At 41.4% G+C, this 20,807-nt stretch overlaps 1 protein-coding gene across 1 annotated transcript in view; it reads right to left on the minus strand.

Moving 5' to 3' along the window:
• ABCA13 (ATP binding cassette subfamily A member 13) overlaps positions 1-20,807 on the minus strand; it is a 370,934-nt gene that overhangs the window by 126,275 nt on the left and 223,852 nt on the right. The window contains 4 exon segments of the mRNA XM_059729347.1: positions 2,137-2,224; positions 5,246-5,364; positions 8,916-8,997; positions 11,058-11,304. Coding sequence (XP_059585330.1) covers positions 2,137-2,224; positions 5,246-5,364; positions 8,916-8,997; positions 11,058-11,304 — 536 coding nt within the window.

Below are 20,807 nucleotides of genomic sequence, written 5' to 3' on the forward strand. Positions count from 1 at the left end.
AGAGTCATGAGACGTTGGCTTCAGTCAAGGCTTAGGATTTTGACTGGGGTGGGCCAATGCTCCTGTTGAGACTTAAAGCCAGAGGTTCCTGGCTAGAGGTTCTTTCCCCTCTGCTCAGGATCAAACCGATTGCCTATTTGGGTCAGGAAGGAATGTTACCCTATGGTAAGACTGGTATGGACTATGGGGGTTTTTGCCTTCCTCTGTAGCTGGGGGCGTGGCCCTCTACCTGGGTTCCTTTGAGCATATATTAACAATTTTTCTATAAACAGGATTTTGGCTGCTTTGGCCCCCCTTCTTTACCTATGACAGATTAGGATTTTATGTTTTATGTTGTGTCAGGCTTGATGGTAGTTTTAAAAAGAGTTTAGATTATGGATTTGTATAGGTTGGTTTAGTTAGGGATTATTCTGCCTCAGCAGGGCATTGGACTAGATGACCTCTGGAGGTCCCTTCCTGCCCTGCTTCTTTATAGAAGAAAAATTAAAAAGCTAAAATAAATTTGTGGGATAAAAAGGGACCATAAAAACCTTAAATAAACATGCTTGATAGTCAAAACAAAATGGTACAGGTTACAGCTGACTTTGCAAGCGCACATTGATTTTGAAAAACAAAGCATGAGATAATAGTATCCACATCCCTTTTTAACTTAGCTGCCTATCAAAGTGGTAGACAAGGGGGTGATTTTGGATAAACTGTTCCAACTCTACCTCATTTGCAAGAAATAATAATATCTATTTCTATTCTTCTAAGTCAGGGCTTCTGTCTCTCCAGCCTTGACTTAGAATTCATAATAACCAATTTTATTAGCATTAAAGACTTTGAGGACCTATCAGTGTGAGAAACATAAAATAAAGGCCATCCATAAAGGCCTGAAAGACTTCTGAGACTTTTGTTCCTGTCCACATTGTTGGACTCTTGCTCTCAAGTCTCTGAAGAGTTAGTCCTGATGGCCTTTTTCAAGTTATCCTAAAGACAGGACTTCTTTGGAGACTTGCTAGTCTCCCAGCATCCTGGCAGATCCAGGCCTTACAATGCTATTACTAGAAATATGTCCAGCATGTTTCAAAAAGCTCCACTAAATTCAATAGAGTTCAAACCTCCAGGACTTGCCTCTTAGGGATATCTTTGTACCAGTTAATCAGGAAAAGTAAGGCAGTGAGTTATAAAGCAAGGCAATATGAACTACTGGTTAAACTAGAAGTGTGGGGAATTAAGAGACCTAGGCGCTAAACCTAAGTCAACTGGTTCAGTCAATGGTAGAGGTGGCAGAAGACTCCTTCACCCTGCTGAGGAAATAAAATTAACCACCCACTTCCACACTGCTTGCATCAATCCCAGAAATGAGGTGGTGAGTCTGCCTGCCTGCCTTGAGGGGTTCAATTCCTGGGTTTCCTGCATGTCCAAGTGCAGTAGCATAGAGAGCTTCCAGGTCATCTTCACTGCCTCATTTCAGGGCTCATGTACACTGAACAGGAGCAGTTGTTTGGGGCCTATTTCCATGGAGGCATTACTGAACACTGCTGTCATAGTGTTTTGACATAACCATTGTGTAATCTTAAGCAAGATACATGAACCCCTCAATTTCTCCATTAAAAGGGGAACTTGTAAATGGATTCAGGAGCACCGTATTAGTGGAAAGTGTTATTTATTGTAGAGTTGTGATAGTTACCCCAGACATTCAAAACTTTACTTTGTAAAGCTATGAAATTGATGCATAAGAATAAAAATAGCTAAGTACATTATTTCTCATGAGAATGGCATAACCATCCATAATAATTCGTTTGAACAAAATCCAATGGACTTAAGTCAATTTTGAAATTGATTTTTAGTAAAAGCAGAAAGTATACAAAGGAACATTTAGACTGATTACCAGGACAAGTCTTAAAAGTAAGCTCAGTTATATTCTGAAATACTTTCAAAAGGGAAGTGATAGAAACCCTGTCATTTGAGTTATTTACAACTGATATATGCAAATTAAAGAAAAATAGCTGTATGCAAGAAACTTGGACAGAAGACCTTGAATACATTCCCTATTTCTAACTACAAATATTCAGTTATATTATTGTTTCTTATTTGTTAAGCACTAAGGATCTTGGAATCTGAGTTCATGGTAAATATAGAAGTGCACCTTACCTTAGCCAAAGGCTTAGAGCTTGTCCAATTTGGTTTGACACCTTGAAGTTCAGGGTGTATTTTCACTCCAAATGTCCAACCTCCATATCTAGTAATATAAAACAATGCAATAGTAAATTATCTGTCAGCTGCTTGCCTTTGTTAACATTGTGAGAAATGATTTTTTGCAACACAGAAGGAAAAATCTATATGATTATTCTTTACATGTCAACTTGGAAGCGTAGCTCATCCTCACATAATCAGCATATTACTACTTGAAATGGAACCTAATTTATAACTTATAATCAAGTCATTATTATGCACTTTAAACAAAGGAAGTTCCTTTAAACTCCACAGATAAAACCTATATTTTCAGAAAGCATAATTATGCTGCTAAAATGGTTTGGATTTTTACAAAATGTGTTTAACCATGCAATTATTTCCAAGGCCAAGATGTATTTTAATGACTCATTCATCCTAAAAATGTACCTTGAACTTTTAAATTTAAGTTAAAACCAAATTGCATTTCACAGATCGGGGGGGGGGGGGGGGGAGGGAGGGTGCATACACACGCAACACGCACTTCCTTCTCTTCAGTAAAATTACACTTGCTCAAATTTTTCCTGTTATGTCACTGGGTTTTTGGTCATAGCTGTGTTGGTCTAAGGACATAGGCAGGCAAGGTACTTTGAGCAGATGTGATATCTTTTATGAAACCAACTGAGTAGTTGGAAAAAGTTCTTAGCAAGCTTCCAGGTGCAGTCACCCTTCTCCAGGCATCACAGGGAGTCTCTGCTGACCAGAGACTCCCTATGTCTGAAGAAGGGTGACCGCACCTAAGCTACCTAAGAACTTTTTTCCCAACTACTCAGTTGGTCTCAAAAAAGAGCACATCTACTCAAAGTACCTTGCCTGCAGTTATGTCACTCACTCACTTCAGAGGTCCAAAGGGATCAGAGAAGGACTGAATTAAAACAGGCATCATGGACTCACTCTTCATACCCATGTTCCTGGTGTCGTGCAGTTACATCAGGACCTATGTTTTTTTTTTCCCCTGTGAAAAAGGTGCTTAGCCCTCATGGTTGCAAAGAAAATTTGCAATGTGACCTGAGTATAAGCAATGTACCAATATTTGCCTGACTCTGCAAACAGCCTGAAACAGTAGCTCCAAGAAACCTTAATTGCCCCATTAATCTCTATGGCAGATAAACTACTCAACTCACTGAACTGAGATACACTAGCATTTCTAGCACTGGCCGTTTTCAAGAGCCTAGGCATTGCTGCAAAAGTCTTGCTAAGCTAGAAAGACCCAAATCCTCATTAACTGACTGCTGCGTATTTTCCAAGTGTTACAAATGTATTCAGCAGAGTGTTTGCAGGAATCAGCATATTCAGCTAAGTAAACACCAAAATCCACCCTTTAGGTTAAAAAAGGTATAATGAGAAAGTTTGTTAGAATGCCTTATTCTAAGATTAATACAATTAATAAACTATTGTTAAACAAATAAAATTGTATAGCAATAATAATTAGTGATTTCTGTGACCCTGTGCATTTATGTATTGGTACAATGCAACTGTATGCTTACACTGTTTTCTTAACCAAACAGAAACTTTAGAGATAATATAAAGTGGGGGTAGCTTCATTAATGTGACCAAGAAGAACAGAAAGGAAAGCAGGAAAGGGAAAAGGCACGGTGAGCAATTTTTGCCCAGCCTGTGGCAGGTAGCCCAGACTGCGGTGTGTGCCTGGGCACGCAGCAGAGCTGGGGCAGTGTGACTGTCAGACGCCATTTCCCAGCAGCACCAGTGGCAGCAGAGGCTCCTTCCAGCTGCACTGCCATTGACCCAGCCCTGCTGTCTGGGCACCCTGGCCTGTCCACCTAGTACCCGCTGCCAGGGGCAGGACCCATACAGGCTGGGTGCTCAGCTAGACATCTGGGATGGGGCCACGAGCCAGCGAGGAGTGGTGTTTGGGTGCAAGATGGGCAAGTGGAGCCAGAGAAACCCCAGGATCTCAGGGCAGAGACAGTGTGGTGCTGGGGTCAGAACAAAGTCCCAATTCACTCAGCCCGTGTCCCTGCTTGCAAAACCAGGTCTCTGCCTTCCTCAGCCAGGAGCCACGCAGGCAAAGCACACATCCCTGTGGCCGCGAAGCAGCATCTGGAGCCAGGGCCAAGCCCAGGATTTTAGACCAGTGACAATGCAAGGCCCAGGCCAGAACAGAGCCACGATCTGCTCTCTGAATGCCCCTTCCCATGGGACCCAAACCCATCACAGGGGTGTGCAGGCAGCAAATCATGAGTCTGGCCTGGGCTCCGGCTCCGTGCTGTCACTGCCTGTAACTCCATCCTGTGATCCCAGCCTCACCTGTCCCTCCTGCTCCTGCACACTGCTCCCAACCCTCCCACAGCTCCATTCCACATAGGGAGTTTTGGTGAGTTATTGTGCGGTGGGGTGGGGTTGCTGACCTAGCCTGCGACACCTCAACAAAACTCTCTATGTGGCCTATAGGCCCAAATAACTGCCTGACCCTGATGTCAGGGATAAGAAATTCTCCCTTGGATTTCATAATGACATCAGTTTATCTTATAGAACTACTGAAAACTTAATTCAATCTAGGACCAGTGTCTGAATAAAACCAATGAGGACCTCAGATTGGCTTAATCTACTCCAATAGATAATGGAGACCCTCTTTGTGATCCTAAATAAGAGAGGTTCATAATTTTGGAATGGGAAGTCCTATGTTGCACTTGTACTATTTCGGTAACAATCCTGATTTCTGTTTGTATATGGCCAAGTTTTCATTCACTGCTCTTGAGTTGTTATACCAGGGGCGGGCAATTATTTTGGGCAGAGGACCGCTTACTGAGTTTTGGCAAGCCATCGAGGGCTGAATAACAGGCAGCCCAAGGCAGATAAATATTAATTTTCTAAATTTTCTAAATTTTTAAGGCTGGATAGAATGGTCTGGCGGGCCGAATCCAGCCCCCAGGCCGCATTTTGCCCACCAGTGTTATACTCTACTCATGTCTGTAGCACACAAGAGAAAAACTCTATTCCATTGTTCTAGCACAACTTTCTAGACAGCTGATTAAAAAAAGGGGAAATCCAGGGGAATATTAAAGAATACCTTGCTTTGTTAGAAGGTCTGATTAAATATTCTTCCACATTGAACCCTGAGAGGTTGTACAGGAGATGTCCTTGCATATTCTTCAAGTAGGGAACTGAGATATTAATAATTGGGCACTTCTAAAAATAAAAATAGCACACAAATTACTAAGGTTCCTTTAAAAACCTCAACCACTATATGTTCAGCCTCAAACTTCACTGTACTGCATTTTAGTTGTAATTGTATTTTGCAGCTTTTATAATTTTTTGATAAATTATGTATGATTTTATGTTTATATGGCATTTAAAATAATTACATCACCTACATATCAGAATTCCCTTTGATATATGGTACAATATTTTCAGTCACCTTTGTTTTAGAAACATGAAAAACTTTACAAATGCAAGATTGGAAGGTCTGCAGCCATGAAAAGCACACTGAGACTTTTATAATCACTTACATTCATCTGTTGAACATGAAAATAAATACAAAAAAATGCACTGGATGGATTATGAAAGAGAGGCAGAATTCAAAGTAATCCAAAGTATTCTTAACATTGTCCAATGGACTGAAGATGGGAACATACGAAGATGATTCGGAGGAATTCAGTCACTTCCAAAAGTAAGCAGATTACAACATCAAGTGATGAGACATTTTGTATGGTGGAAATGAGCAGTGAGAAGTGTTAGATGTACCTGAAACCTAGATAAGCTAAAATTTGCTGTTTCAGAGATTCTTCTTCCTCTGCATAGATACAGACTGCCTCCACTGTCCACCTGTGAGTGGCTTCTCCTTTCTTCCACCTTCCTGCCCTTCTCTCAGAATCAATGTTCTATCCAGAGTTCTCAACCCATCCTCCTCCCCATCCTTGGGTAGGGTGCTCTGCACCCCATTTCAGCAGTTTGTTTCAGCAGTCCCTTCTGTGGCTCATCTCCCTCAGCATGGCCCAACCATTTTCTCTTGGAGCTAAGGAACAAGGGGATGTTTAGGGAATCCATACCTATAACAGGGAACCCTGGCCCTGTTACCAGAAGACAGGTTGGCCCCTTTAAAATGAAAACTTTCTGGGCACCGCAAGCTGGTAAGGTGGGGGTTAAAAGCTGAGCCTGGCCAGTTAGTCAGGTGACCGGAAGGGGGCAAGCCAGGACTATAAAAACCCTGGGCTGGGTGGTAGTAGGAGCTAGCAGCCAAAGGGGAAGGAGTGTATCTCAGAGCTCCATGGAGAGGCTTGGAGAGTGGTCCAGTAGCTGCAGGAGGGGAACTACTGAGGACTCCTGGAGAAGCGGCAGCAACCCCAGAAGGACTGTAGCAGACGGTGGGGGAGCAGAAGCATGAACCCTGACAAATGGTAAGCTGGCATGCTGGCTTTTTTAAATCTATTTTGGTGGTGGTTATAGCCCATGGACAGACCGTGTATAAGTTTTGATCAATTTACAACCAGTGGTTTGGGTGAGGCTATTGGGGAAGGAGGAGGCCTCATTGGAGCCCCACTATAGTGTGGGGACTCCAGCACCAGTGTGGGCGCAGTATTCAGGGTGCACAGGCCCAGCGACAGAGGGCACAGTATTTGGGGGCACAGGCCCGGCACCAGAGAGGGCAATCCTAGAAGGCCAGGGGGGGCTGGTGCACCCGAGGTGCGACTGTGTGTTTCTTTTTTTGGACCGGGACGGTGGAGTTTCGGGGCCACTGCCCAGCTTCGAACTTGAAACCACATTGCTGCGGGGCTGGTGGACAGGCCTCTGGGCCAGGGAGGCTAGGCTCCAGATTGGAGCAAAAAGGAGGGCCACGAGCCCCAAGACTAAAGAGCTAGAGCCTCAGAGTCAAACCCTTTCTGGTGGGTTCAGACTGGGAGGCCTAGCTAGAGAAAAACTAGGGTCAAGGCCAGGAGTGGCAGAAGACCCCAACATACAAAAACAATAGGCAGTCTCCTGCCTATATTTCCATCAAGACGTGGCAGGCGAGTAGAGAGCGGGACATGAGAAGCCTTAAGAGGACTCCAAGGGTGCCCCACATAGGGCGTGGATAACACAAAAGGAGCTGGGGAGGTCCACCTGTTACAATACCCAAACCTGAGCACTGCCTAGCTGTGCAGAAGCATCCCCTCCAGCTATGACTGCTACAGCTTCAGGAAAGCTCCCTTGGCCACCTCCATAAGTGCTGATCTGTACATTTTCTGTTGTGCCTCCCAGATACGGTCTCCACTATATGACCTTGCTATCTGGATCTTTGCTTTCATCAGCCATCATGTTTACCACTGCAGCCCATTACTCCATACTCTCACTAACCCCTCTCCCTGGCTCTCTGCCTTGCAGTTTCTCTGGCCTCTGGCTGCCCACTAAAAGCAGTGTAACACCAGTCCTGGATCTCCTCAGGCCTTGCTAGCCTGCAGCCAAGTGACTTGGGTCCCTAGCCTCCTCCTTACCTATTATTACAGTGGCCAGAACTGTAACCAGTGTCCAACCTGTAAAATGAATGCATATTCAGTGCTACATCTAAGTAAGTAATAGAGAAAGGGGACCCCAGTATAAGCAGTGAATACTGAATGCTGCGAAGACAGTTTTGAACCCTAACCCATCAAAACTACTAAGTCTTGGTTTGTCAGTGTTCATACAGTAACATTTTAAACACAATTGTATTTGAAAGGCCTGAAACCCCTTTTTGGGAAAATACATTCTGTCAAAATTTTAAAGATATTTGTTTCGTACAGTCCCCCTCTACACATTACAGGTATTGAACAATTAACTGGTTAACTGTGCAATTACTTGAGACCAGCTACATGTGCAAAGTAGCTGTCACACAATAAAAAGCTCCAATCAGATATAAAGTTAGATTTCTGAAAGGAGTATTAACTTTATAGCTGGTTGCTATCAACCTTTAATTTGTATGTGTATCAGGGTTTTCCTTGAAGCAGGGAGCCCCGGAATCTAACAAGGCTCCCAGGCAGAGGTACACCTTGCCCAGCCAGGGCTGCAAGTCCTGCAACTGCTAGGGACTCTCAGACCCAGCAGCTGTGGACTCTGGATCCCAGCTGCATCCAGCAGCTGTCGGGACCACCAGTCCTGTAGCTGTAGATGTTGGGTCCCTATAGCATGCCTTCCTCAGGCAAGAGGATTGCTGCTAAGGTAATCCTCCAGCCACAAGGGTTTCCCACACCCCCAGACAGAGGGATCATCTGAACCTCCAGCCACAGGGAATTCACATAGCCCCAGGGAAAGGGGATGGTCCCTGCAGCAATCTTCTAGCTGTGGGGGTTTCCCACATCCCTGGGGGTACAGTGATTACCCTGTCGGAATCCTCTGGCCCTGGGTGGTTTCATGTACCCCTAGGGTGGAGAGATTGCCCCAGCGGTGATCCTCAGGCCCCAGGTGTTTCACAAGCCTGGTAGGAGGCATAATGTGTGAATCACATTAGATCCCATCGTGCCTTTACCTGCACATAGAGGGGGCCGCAGCATACCTTTTACAATGAGCCATTCCTGGAAGATGTAGTTGTTTCACAAGCTCAACATAGCAGACTGCCAAACGGCTAAGTGCAGTCTAAAAATTGTTTTACAACTCGTTTCCCTGCAAACTCCAGAACATGGAGGCAAAGCAGTACAAGAGACAGAATGAAATCTCCAGTCATAATGAGGCCAATCCATTGAGTTCCTATTTTGTTTTTTGCTTATTTTGTAGGAAAGGAAAAAATATACCTGTTGATCTGCCACACACCCACAAGAATCCAAAAATTTTGGGGGTGAACTAGGCTCAGTCTGCCAACACAAATCATTTTTTCTAAGGGAGCAAACATAACAAGAGAGAAAAATCATTAAAAAAAAAATACAAAAAAACCCCCCAAATTTTATTTAACAGCACATGTCTACAGTATAGCAAACTATGACTGTATATTGACAACCTTCACATTCTATTCTATAACAGTATCTTCTTTGTAGTAAATTGCGGGCGACTGTCAAAATGGCTTCCAATTTATCACTAAAAATACCTATCCATGCAAATCAACCAATTAGTTGCTGACCTGGTGTTTATATTCACAAGGCAAATAAACATGTGACCACAACCACAAATAATCTAAATTTGAAAATCCAGGCTTCTATATAATGAATACTGATTCAACAAAAATAGCCTTGCAATTGCTGACAGTGCCACCACTGATTTCATTCAAACTGACTAAAGGACTAATTAAAATTCCTCCAGAATTAATAGAAAGTCTATCACTTACATGGCTTGAGATTTCCTCTAAAAGGAAGCTCTATGATATATTTCAGCTATAAACAAGCCCAATCAATAGAGCATTTTTTAAAACTCATGCTATAATGGTCAAGCAAAGCATAAGAAAATAAAACACAGAAATAGAAATTATTTACAAAATCTCATATTACCTCTTATTTACTTTTGGAGGCATAGATAGTCTTTTAAACTTCTATTTTGTAAAGAAAATGAAGATTGTTCCTCTTCAAGCAAATAATAGTGAACAGTGGTTTGTTTAATGACTTATTATTATTATATTAAAAACCTTACAAAGCATGACATTTAAATAGTGCATGTGTTGGTTTTTTTTTGGAATGACTATGGCAATAGCTGTAATCATTAAATCAATTATGTAGTGCATTAATAAAGATGTATTGTTTCAGTTACATATCTTGTCTTGAGTAAACACATGGATGTTGCCAGTCTGTAAAATCTCTCAATAGGACATGAGAGAGATTTTGTAGGTCATCACTGTCAGTGCTGCTCAGAGACAAGGGAGTAATCAGTAAGGTCATCAGTACAAAGAAAACTTATGTTTGCACTCAGACCCTTACCGAGCTCGAAATCAAGGAAGCGTAAATGAGCAACATGCCCTAATACTATATTCACACCAAAAAGGCTTTACCAGGACAGAGAATAGATAAAAACCCATTTTATCAATTAAAATAGTAGGACACCAGTTTTAACAATTAAATATTTAAAATATTTTAATATGTACGAATTTCTAAGATCACTATGTGAACATTATCTGTGCCTCAAAGCCAATTCTTTCTTCTAGATACTGGCATGAATCCCCACAAGCTGCCACACAAGAGGAAGGTATACTCCTCGTATTTCATTTATAAATTCAAAGGCATGGGCTCTCTCTTTATGATGATAGAATCTGCATCTAGTGTTTTGATCCATATCAGGCAAAGTAATATCTCTGCCCAGAATACTAACAGATTATGCATAACACAGCATTTGTATTTGGTAGACTGGGACCACAGAACCTGTAAATAAAGCCAATCTACAGACACTGTAAACTCTAAAAGAAATACCTATACACATGCACACATTGTGCTTAAAAGCAGCAAGGACTACAAGTTTTCGAAGTGCTGGGCTATATTTGCAAACCTTGGCATTTTTGTGATTTATGCCTCCAGGCCTAATGAGGTAAGTAGAAGTAAACTAAAGGGATAGATCCATCTGGCCATGCAAGCATTTATTTACTATATAAACTCACATACACTTAAAAAAACTCTTATGAACACACTAGAAAAGCTGCTCAGACCAGACTGCTCCAAAATTTTTGCCTCCACTCCAGCTTATGATTTGTGCTATAATACATGATGATAACATGTATTCTGTTACTTAGATACACTATGTTCTTCAAATTCTCCAGAGCCATAAAATGAATGCTGACAATAAATGTTCATGTCTGGTGGGGTGGGAAGTCCTGAAGACTTTTTTTTTTTTATTAATAAATTCTGGTTGCTGTGTAATAGTAGATTATGCTGCTTTTAAAATGTTTATTTAAAAAAATGACGGCTCTTTAAAGAACAATAACCCTGTCCACACGTTTTTATGATAAATGAGCTCGTTACCTAAAGAAGGATTCTGCATTGTCATAAAGTCCGGGGGTCAACTTGAGCGAAGGATAATCAATAGCCAATGGCTTCACAGTAAACAAGGCCATTGCCATGGTAACAAAGAGGACAGGCAGTAAAACATTTGACAGAGTTCCTCTCCAGTTTTGTCTGGTGTGGTGAAACCTCTTCAACAGAAGAGCAGCAATCTGTGTGAAAGCGAGGCTGGCTCCATGCACAGTCTGAGCATCCATGAGAGAGCTATCTGCCATGAGACAAACACATCTCTTCACAAATGAGAACCCTTTTTCTGGGAAACAACAGGATCTTTGTACCTTGCTATATTCTCAGACAAAAAAAAGACCCCTTTTACAGAAAAGGGGGAAAAGAAATCCATGTCCCAGAAGACCAATTCACCTTCCAAGGGGAACAGTTAGTCCCTAACAACATGAAGAATAAAATAATGTTCAGAATAGCAATTTATAATAATAAGTAAATGTTAATAATAACTTAATAACACTAATCATGCCATCTTTACTTAGGCCAAAATTGCTACTGAAGTAAATGGTTAAAGTTAATGTGAGCTTTAACTGAATAAAGGACCATGGTAAAGTCAGATGAAACTGGAATGGTAAAAATCATTACCTCACTAGCACCTGCACACCACCTTTGGTATACAATACTTTCCTTTTTTAAAGAACTGTAAAATATTGCATCTTAAACCATGATACATATATAGCTGCTGGCTTGAGCAGTTTAGCGTGGAATCACACTGCCCCAAGGAAAAAAAAACAAGCCATCTCAGGAAAACACAAACTGACACTTATGGCTCAAAGGAAACACTGGAAGTGGCATCATTCCAGCATCATAGAAGTAGAAAGGTCCACCCAGATTTTTGGGTCTGGTGCACAGTAGGCTCCACCTATGCCCAATGGAGAACTGAATACAATTCTGTCAGACCCTTGCTCAAGTCATGAAAAAAGACAACTGCTTTTATAACTACAGTTGATGAAATAGGGCACCGGCCCCAGGTACTAACTGCGAAGGCCACCCACCCCCCTGCTCCAGCCTCCACCCAGGGCACAAAACTTCAGAGTCACCCATCTGAAGGAGACTTCTAGTACATGCTCATTAACTTATATGGGTTTATGGGGCCTAATCTAACTTCCACTAAAATCAGTGGCATTTTCTCAATGAATGGGAGATAGCACTGTGATCCTGGAATGTCTTTTCTTGAGACCTGTTCTAAGTCCCATAAAATCAATCAATTCATGTTCCTGCCAATACAAGATTGACTCCTGTAATGCATTTGCTAATGCTTTATCCAATCCAAGTTTTAAAATCCCAGCTGATGCATCTTCCTTCATTTCCCCAAGAGAGAGTTTCCACAGTCTATTACATCTCATAGGTCAGAGATTTCCTAGAGATTCCTTTTCTTAGTTTCGTCTCATTGCTTTTAGTTATACTCCTGTGAATCACCCTAATTACTTTGTCTCCATTCTTGACATTAACACCATTTAGATGTGTGTAAGATTATTGCTATGCCCCTCTTTAGTTGTTGCTTAGCCAAGCTGAATATACATTCAACTATTCATTTTAGTTAAATTGTATTGGTCTCTGGGGTTACTTTATAACAGCTGGTCTTTGCAATGTAAGAGGATTGAAAGGCCCTGCTTGCACTAAGAGTCAATACAGCCTCAGAAGACCTGCCATATCTAATGGCCCCTTAAGATATACCCCTTTTATCCTGAACCCTATATATTGAGCTTTCCATAAACATTATTTCTGCAATAGCTTTTAACCATTGTTTGAATGGGAGCTTTCAATTAGCCTCCAATTAATTGTTCCTTGCCTTTCACAGTTTCTTCTGATGCACCAGCAGTTTATTCTTTAATTTTAAAAGGCACTTCCTCATTTGAGGGCAAGGCCATATTTTATATAGAGAACCACTTTAGCTAAAATAATTACAGCTACAGGGAGGAAGAAGATATACAAATCTCAGAGGAAGAGAGTTAGTTATGATGCAGATTAGAATACAGAAGTTGAGCGGGTAAAGAGAAAAGCAAAATCAAAAGACAAAATTTACCTAAAAGTTTGCATGCTGAAGAATAGAAACCAAATTCTATGCTCAGGGACCATGTACTCCCAGTGAAAGTTAAGTGAGTTGACTGGGCCATCACATGGAATTTGGCCTATGGGTTTCTTCTTTACACTGCAATATTATCATCATATTCTACATAAAGTCTGATGAAGATAAGTGTCTGAAAATAAGACACCCCCCCCACATCAAGCATCTCAAGCTGAGTATACCAAAATTGAGATGCATCAGAATCATTCATTTTGAAAGTCTTGGGCCATATACAGACATTCAGTTTCTCCTGGGAGGAAAACCCAAGAGTGTATAGGTGTTCAGTATTTTTCTACCAGTGGAAAAATAGCCATTCCAGGAGGGAAAAAAACCCCAGAACAAGAAGAATTAAATCACTCTTGGGAGAGTTTCTCCTTAAAAAGTGCATGTCTGTACATGTTTCTTTCAGAGAGTTGCTACAGCACAGTCCTCCAACATCCCATGGGGCTTTGCTCTCCCTCCCCCCACCCCTTCTCTGAGAGACACTTGAACTAGACTCTGCTGCTCCCATTAAGCAGGGAGCAGAACACATTCCCATCGCAAATCTCATATTACAAATCTCACAGTGTGCTGCAGGGGCACATGGGCTAAACCTGAGCAATCTAGGTTAATTAATCAGGGCTGCACAGTGCACTGCTACCATCTGTCTCCAGGCAGACTGAGGGAACCTGCAGAGTATACTGAAATGTGTGCACAGGGGCCCCTGACTGCAGCACCAGCACTGTAAGCTCTCTGCTTTTCAGGAGCTCAGCATTTTGGGTAAATTCCTCTACTTGGAGAACTCTCCAAGATTATTTGAACGTGCATACACAGCCTGAATCAGTTAAAAAAAAAAAAAAAAACCAGCATGTTGCTGAATCAAAAGCACAAATAAGTAAACGGAGAAAAAAGCACAGTATGATATTTGAATCACTCACAGTTCTTGATTTGTAACATATAATGCACAAATGCTAAAAACAAGCAAAGAATGTTTTAAAACCATTGGACTTTTGGATTGATATGAGAAGCATTATGATTTCATAGAGGAAGGAGCTGACAATGAAAATAAAAGCTTGAGTTCACCAGCTCCACAAAGAAGAAAGAGGAGAAAAATGGGAGCAAATGCAGTACTGTAGCCTAGCAGAAAAAGGAAAAAGATGCAAATTGTGTCACACTGGACCACAGCAGCAGTACCTGCTATCAGATATCCTGGCAGTTTCCCCAATGGCATCCAGCATCAGATGCTTCAGAGGAAAGTGCAAGGAATCCCACAGTAGACAGTTGGGAAAAAAACCCACTCCTGAGGGAAGATTTCTCATAATCCATGTACTTTAATGTTAACATAAATTCTTATAAATGTGTTTTAATCCCTTTTTATATTTTTACTAAACTCAGCATTGTATATTCCATTGAAGTGTGAAACCCCTCTGTCAGTTGTGCTAAATTTTTGGCCTAAGCAATGTCCTGTAGCAGTGAGTTCCAAAGTTCTACTACATGCTATGTGAAAAGTACCTTATTATGCCTTTCAGTTTTGATTGCCTACCTAGTTCCTATAGAAAATGTAGACAACAGAAACTCCCAATCTACCTTCTGTATAAACAGACCCAATCTTTTCAATCTTTCTCTGCAAAAAAGGTTTCAGGGACCTAATATTCCTGCTGTTTTCTCTGAAATCTATTCCAATTCTACAACTTCGATTCTAGAGAAGAGGTGAAGGCTACACAATTCTCTAGAGGAGGGTATGCCTTTGATTTATATAATGGCTCTATGGTTTCTTGTACTGTCTTCCCACACAGTCCATCTGTATCATATCATTCTGTTTGACTGCAGCTGTATAGAAAGCAAAGGTCTACACCACTATGCCCTTTAACTGGATTACCAAGATATAAAATAATTTGGAAAAAATAAAAACCAATGTCTGCACCCACTTGATATTCAGCCAATAATGCTTCTCCATCTGCAAATTCAGCCTAATATACTTGCTTCTCCCTGGAATTTATGTGGTTATTTTTGCTTTGTAAATCTCTGAAGTAATTTCTCAGAAATCTTTGGTATGTATGTCAGGAAGTGTAAGGGAATCATGTAATTCAGGGAAACAGAATATTTTCATAGTTGGTAAAGTTCTTCATAAAGAAAAACAGAACAAGGCCAGCCAACTTCTCAGTTATAAAGTTAATTTTCATGCTAAAAGCTTATGGAAATCTTCACATGAATAATTTAGCTGATAAAATTAAAAATTGGACCCAATTGTTAGAAATTGTCTTGCTAACTTATGAGTGCAATTATAGGCAGGGTGTGCAATTATTTTCACAATTAATTTGTACTTCCCAATTCATCCAGATTCTTCCTTTACATTTAGGAGGAGATTACTAGTAAATTCTAATTCATGCCACTATTAGCAAGTACTGGGAAATGAGAAGGAAAGCAACCAATTCATTTCATGAAGGGTCCTATGGACTTCTGAATATATAACCTGTTCAAAGGTTGTAGGTTCTAGAATTATGAACAGAGCCAAATGTCCTCAAACTGGATATATAACTGCCATATCAATATTTTTTTTCTTGAAAAATAGTTTTTCTTGTTTGAATTACTTTTGTCATAGTAGAAAAGAAGGCTTGCAGAGTATTATAGGATGAATGAGAGTAGAAGTCAAGAGTTCTGTTCCTGACCCTTTAGGGCTTGGGCAAATCATTTAATCTACCCATGTACCTGTTTATCCACCATAAAATGAACAAAGTATTTATGTGCCTCACAAGAGGTTTTAAGGAGTGGCCAATTTTCATGAAGTGCTTTGAATTACAGCTAATTTAACAATGCAAAATATGTAAAAGAACCAACCATACTCTTTGAATCCATCTTCACAGGATGATTATGCCTTGTCCTTGGGGGGGAAATAGGAGCAGAATATTGACTAACTAGTAGAGTGAGTTAAAAAACCTAAATAATCTTCTTGGAAAATTTCTCAAGAAAAATTACCTTCTGACAGAATTCCCATAAATACTATGCCACACTCTCTACTTTGAGATATTTTACTTAAAAACACAATAGGCCTTGCTTTTAATCCCATGATCTAGCATTGTGTTGTCAGGGCCTAGGATCATAATATCACTCCTAGAAGATGAGCAGTATGAAGAGGGAAAGTGGAAAAGGCAAGAATTTTGGGGCATATTCTTTACTGAACTAACTGCATGGCTGGTATAGATTTAGACAAGTTTATGAGTGCAACACAATCTTCTTCAGGTCTAAGACACAGCTTGAAGAGGGAAAATCATCTGACCGTAATTAAATGAAGAAAGGATGAACATGGCAAGAAGTGCTAAAAAAATTAATTAAATTAAAAAAAAAAAATCAGATGTTGCAAGGAACCCCCATATCTTATTCTCCCTGGGTGTATCTACACATGCAATTAATGTACCTGAATAAACCTTGGTGCATGTTGTGCTGGAGTTTATTACTTCCGGGCACACATTTACGTATGTACCTGGGATTGCAGCACATTGAGCTGGGCCAATGCAGCCCCAGCTAGCAGGGGACTTAGGGGGGTCAAGCCTGCCAGCTACAGCTGACTCCTCTCCAGCTCAAGATTCTGCGGAAGGTGTGGCTAGGGCACAAGGGTGCTACAGTGCAGGGATAGATGGCAAGCAGCCCCCACACTGTAGCACCCTCATGCCCCAGCCAGCCCCAATCACTGTCTACACATACACTGAAGGTCAGTAAATAACTCCACTGTAGGATAGTGCTTGTGTTGGGCACTACTATCCTACAGCTTAGTTAATTAGTTTATGGCAGCCTGGTAACATTGCACATGTAGACAGTGATGCTTTACTGCAGAGCTAATAAGTCAACTCTGTAGTAAAGCATATATACAGATGCCCCCTCTCTGTACAGAAGTTGGAGTTCTGAAGTTTTACTGCATCAATGGCAAAAATGCACCCAAGTCACAGTGGACACCTATACACATGATGCACCTTTGCTCCAACATGTGCTAATTAGCATGCATCAAAGCCAGCTCAATTAAATGAGTCTGCTGCTAGCCTGCTGAAGCGTCCTCTAGCAGCCTCCGTGTCACATGTTTTCAATGTCCCCACATTTGAAAATGGAGGTGGGGGGACTTTAGCTAAAGCTTGCTGAATGAGCTTTAGTTAAAGCTCTCCTGCTTCCATTTTGAAGCACAAGACGCTGAATATACATGACACTGTGGATGCTTTAATTAGAGTGGTTTTCAGAGCCACTTGAATTAAAGTGCCCCTCCCCTCCTCCACTCCAGAGCATGTGTATAGACATCCAGTGTTTGAATCCACATTTACTCTTTGGATCTAGGATTCATGTTCAGTTTTCTCTCATCTGATAAATACATTGCAGTTTCAAATAAATCACAGAATCATAGAAAAGTAGGGTTGGAAGGTACCTCCAGAGGTAATCTAGTCCAACCCTCTTTGAGAGGCAGAATCATCCCTAACCAAACCATCCTATTCAAATCCAATGTCTTTCCTATTAGTAAAACTACACACTCAACCCTGATGCAACCACAACACGTACCACCTTAACCTGCCAAAGGTACAGCAGGGGACAATGGTGGCCAATGTCTTGCTGCTATAATGGTATAGGTTGTAGCCATATTGGTTTAAGGACATAGGCAGTCAAGGTTCTTTGGGTAAATTTGATATCTTTCATTAGACCAACTCCAATAGTATGAAAAATTCTTCTTAGCAACCTTTTGGGTATAAATACCCTTCCTAGAAAGAGTACACACCAACTGCAGATGCTTCCTCAGCCTGATGAAGGGTATTTATACCTGAAAGCTTGCTAAGAAGAATTTTTCCAACTATTTGAGTTGGTCTAATAAAAGATATCAGATTTACCCAAAGAAACTTGTCTTGCTATAATGGTCTTTAAAATACACTTGATAGATCCAAGGCCAAGCTCCACGTCTGACCATAGGGTAAAATTCCTTTCTGACCCCAAATATAGGAACCAGTCTCACTCTGACTAGGGAGGAGGATCCTCTAGCCAGGAATTTCCAGGTTTAAGTCCCAGCATGAGTTTATTTAAATGCTTATTTCAAATAAGTTAGTAAGTACTGGGAATAGAAAAACATATAGAAGGCTGGAGTTTCATGCTCCATCCACGATTTGGCTTTTAAGTACTACATATTGCACTATGCAATCCTCAGAGAAATTTATAGTGTGACACACAATAGATCTGTCAATTTATCATCAAATAAATTGGGTGCATTCTTTGTTCCATTTGGTGTAAAAACAAACCAGTTAAACAAGCAATTTTCCAGTTGTCATGAAGCCAGTGTTTCAGATAAAATAGGGCTGATACAAATGTTTTAACCATCAATTGAAAAAGCATTGTTCATCTTGTGCAGACGACAGAAACTGTAATAAGGTTAGTAGCAGCAGCTCCCCTTGCTGGTAGGGTGTTAGCTCTGGGACAATTAACTACCAAAAGTAACAATTAATGATAGCTTGTGCTGTATTCCTGGGTACTACTAACTAACTTTGTACAGCTGTACAAAGTTGGGTATAACATTCTCCCATATCAGGTTCCCCCTCATATGGAGATGTAAATATCTAGAAAAGGCAAAACAGTGGGGAAACAAGGTCCTAAAGTTCACTCCTCACATGGGTAATGTAACCAAGTACTTCAGAGCACGTTATGTATGCAGCAAGAGGTTATTTGCTTTAATGTCACTGCAGATGGCTATGCGGGCTTCTGATCACTGTCCCTGAAACAAGGGCCCCAGTCCCGAGAATGTGATTATTGCTTAAAAGTGCAGAGAACTAAGAACTCTGCTTTACTGTTTAGCTGTCTGTTTTATTAAAGCCCCATCCCATTTGCCTGTTCTGTGCCCGTCTTGAGTCCTGTCTCTGGAGTCTGGGTTCATACAACTGTTAGGGATGGGCCCTGGTTTTGGCCTTGATTGTGAGATTGTTAGCTGCTGTTGTAATAAGGAACAGGACTTTAGCAGCTAGGAAATCCATCCCAGATGCTGACAACATTGTTTTGATTGCCACGTGAAAGCTTTAACTGGTATCAAAATATTTTTTTTTCCCCCAATACCACCTGGAATGGCTTTGGCAAAGTACAAACACAAGAATTTACTTAAATACCTGGAATTAACTATTTACAAGCAAAAGAAAAAAGGAAAATGTGACCAGGGATGTCCCTCAGGGGTCCGTGCTTGCTCCAGTCCTTTTAAACATCTTTATCAATGATTTGGATGTGGGGGTGAAGAACTGTGGCCAAGTTCACAGACAACATCAAGTTCGAGAAGCGTGATCACGCTTAAAGATAGGCTGCAGATACAGGTGGACCTAGACAGGCCGGCAAGTTGGGTGGATCAGAACCAGATGAAGTTCAACATTGAGAACTGTAAAGTGCTCCATCCGAGGACGAATAATCCCCAACGTACTTACAGGCTTGGTGGCACCAAACTAACTAGCACCATGACTGAAAAGGACCTAGGGGTAATAATAGACCATAGTATGAACATGAGCCAGCAGTGCAATGCTGTAGCCAGCAGGGAAAACAATACTCTGGCATGCATCAACCAAGGCATCTCAAGCAAAGTCAAGGAAGCGATTCTTCCACTTTACTCAGCATTGGTGAGACTGCAGCTGGAGTACTACATGCAGTTCTGGGTGCCACGCTTCAACAAGGATGTGGAAAAGCTTGAGAAAGTCCAGAGAAGAGCCACCTGTATGATCAGAGACTTGCAAGGCAAGCCATACAAGGAAAGGCTGAGGGACTTGGGTCCTTCAGCCTAAGAAAAGGAAGGCTGAGAGGGGACTTGGTAGCAGCTTACTGCTATATCAGGAGAATACATCAAGGGCTTGGCAAACAACTGTTCACCAGGGCATCCTTGGGGGAAACCAAGAGTAATGGCCACAAACTCCTGGAAGACCATTTTAGGCTTAATCCCAGGAAAAACTTCATAGCTAGGGTGTCTAGACTATGGAATAAACTCCCTCCAGAGGTGGTGCAATCACCTACCCTGGAAAAGTTCAGGAGGAGACTGGATGGTCACACCTCACTGTTAAAGTTGTCTTTCCTGCCTAGTGCAGGGGGGCTGGACCTGATGATCTTATGAGGTCCCTTCCAGCCTCTAACAATCTATGAATCAGGGCATTTAGTGCACTGGATGGGATATATTACATTTCTGGAGGTGCAGGTGTAAGATCCAGGAATGGTGATGGTTCTATTGTGGGGTATAGTTATTGTGGGAGTGGTGGAAATGTGTCGGTAGGTTTTACAATTTTTGTCCTGGAATGGTCCAGGTCCATTTAGTGTGCTTGGGCCCACCAGAAGTTTACTTCTAGTGATAAGGTTGGTGAGGTTTGGTGCCGTTTAAAGGCTAGGATGGGTGGTTCTGGAAAGATCTCTTTGAGAATTGGGTCTTCTTCTAGTATGGGTTTCAACTGTTTGAGGATTTTCCATATGGGTTCCAGGGAAGGATGGTATGTCATAACCAATGGTGTGCAATTTGTGGGGATTTTTGTTTAGTACTGCAGCAATTCTCCACATGATATCCAGGTAGTTCTTTCAAAACTATGATCTCTCTCTCTGCAGAAGTGTCCTTGTGGGGTGAAAGGCCTTTTGAGATTTGCAAGGTGATGATCGCATGTATTCTCCTCAGTGCAAATTCAGTAGTA

Source organism: Alligator mississippiensis, chromosome 5, assembly GCF_030867095.1.
Source record: "Alligator mississippiensis isolate rAllMis1 chromosome 5, rAllMis1, whole genome shotgun sequence".
NCBI classification, from domain to species: domain Eukaryota; kingdom Metazoa; phylum Chordata; order Crocodylia; family Alligatoridae; genus Alligator; species Alligator mississippiensis.